This window comes from Gouania willdenowi, unplaced genomic scaffold (assembly GCF_900634775.1).
Source record: "Gouania willdenowi unplaced genomic scaffold, fGouWil2.1 scaffold_309_arrow_ctg1, whole genome shotgun sequence".
In the NCBI taxonomy this organism is placed as follows: domain Eukaryota; kingdom Metazoa; phylum Chordata; class Actinopteri; order Blenniiformes; family Gobiesocidae; genus Gouania; species Gouania willdenowi.
In genome coordinates this window covers 473137-474846 of record NW_021145070.1, presented here as the reverse complement: position 1 = coordinate 474846, position 1710 = coordinate 473137, and the positions used below count along the sequence as shown (strand labels likewise).

At 38.5% G+C, this 1710-nt stretch overlaps 1 protein-coding gene across 1 annotated transcript; it reads right to left on the bottom strand.

Moving 5' to 3' along the window:
* Positions 1-628: 628 nt before the first annotated feature.
* On the bottom strand, positions 629-997 carry LOC114459380 (ribonuclease inhibitor-like; the record flags this gene model as incomplete). Its single annotated transcript, XM_028441652.1, has 2 exons — positions 629-758; positions 846-997. Coding segments are annotated over 2 exons (282 nt in total), but the record flags the coding sequence as incomplete, so codon positions are not given.
* Positions 998-1710: the final 713 nt, after the last annotated feature.

Here is a 1710-nt window from a genome sequence, read left to right as displayed (position 1 = left end):
AGCAATACTGCTGTTAAAGCTTTAATTCTGCAGCTAGAGCTACAATTTATAACTTAAAATGTTGCTACAATCTTCTACTTTTTTTTAATGATTATACTTTAAGTTGGAAGGTTTTGCATTTCCTGTTACTTTGCTTCCACACGGTGGACTTTTACTTTCCTTATCTCATGGGCAGCTGTAGCTCAGTATTATCAGAGCCTGCTCCTTCAATCAAGCAATCATCCTGAGGACTCTGGTTCAAGTCCTGCTCTGGGCAGTCTCTGCAACTCTAAATAATTCTTTCTTAAATCTTCAATTACTGAACAAAGTGCTGTTGATTATCTGTGGATTTGCATTGCAGCAAAGTTTCTAGTTTTTGGTTTTGGTTCCACCTCCTCTGATCTTCTCTCTCATTCCTTCATCAGCTCCTCATAGTTCTCCATCAGCCTCTCCTCACTCCTCACTACCTTCTTATCTCTGTCCTTCATCCCTCTATCCTGTCCCAGTCCTCCTCCTTTAGTGTCCCACCTCTCACACCTTCATCACATTCCTCTGATACAGCTCTCTGTCACACATGTGATGGGGATTGATGTGAACATGTGATGAGCTGCTGTGATGTGTCTCACCTCAGAGTGTTCAGTATCTGAGAGAGCAGCTTCACTGCTGAGTCTCCTGGATGGTTGTATCTCAGGTCCAGCTCTCTCACACTGGAGGAGTTGGAGCTCAAAGCTGCTACCAGAGAAGCCCCGCCCACCTCTGTGATGACACAACCTGACAGACTGGATTCAGAAAAACGTCCACAACTCAGGAAACAAGTGAGGAGACGAGGAACAGGACAATGTTGATGGAACATGTGATCCACTGACCTGAGATAGTCCAGTTTACAGTGAGGACTCTTCAGTCCTTCACACAGCAGCTTCACTCCTGAATCCTGCAGATCATTGTTACTCAGGTCCAGATGTTTCACACTGGAGGACTGAGAGCTGAGGACTGAGGACAGAGCTGCACAGCTTCTCTCTGAGAGACCACAGGAACTCAGTCTGTGGGAGAAAGACATTCACATATTATTAATAATAATAATCATCATCACATTATTGACAGGATTCAAACCTCTGCCGTACACTTCATCTGCTTTATTACCTCCACCAAGGAGGAAAGATTTCAGCTGCCAGAGGGACTCCTGATCAATGAACTGATTCTGATCAGTTTCAAAGATAAAAAATGCCTATCTCTCATCATCATATAAATTCATATCTGGGTTTGTAATTGATGGATCTGTATAAAATGTGACTCAGTTATATTGTGTTCAGAGCTTGGTGGAGGTTTACACTTTCCTCTGATCATTTAGTCGACCAAATATTTTCATCATAGTTTTTGTTGATTAAAGTTTTTTAAGTGACAGTAACTAAACTACGACTAATTTAAGAAAAAATACATAATAAAAAAAACTATATCAACATATATTTATATCTTGACTAATAAAAACTAAACTATACACTATTATATATATGTATATATACACTATTTAGTCACCTCGGCTGAAATTCAATCAGAACTCATGTGATCATGTGATCTAATGTATTGATCACATCTAATCTGTCTGTATTTACAAATAATAATAATAATAATAATGAATTTTATTTATAATGCACTTTACATTTCAAATAAAATCTCAAAGTGCTACATAGTAAAACAGGATAAAAAATACAATACAATACAATACAACGATAA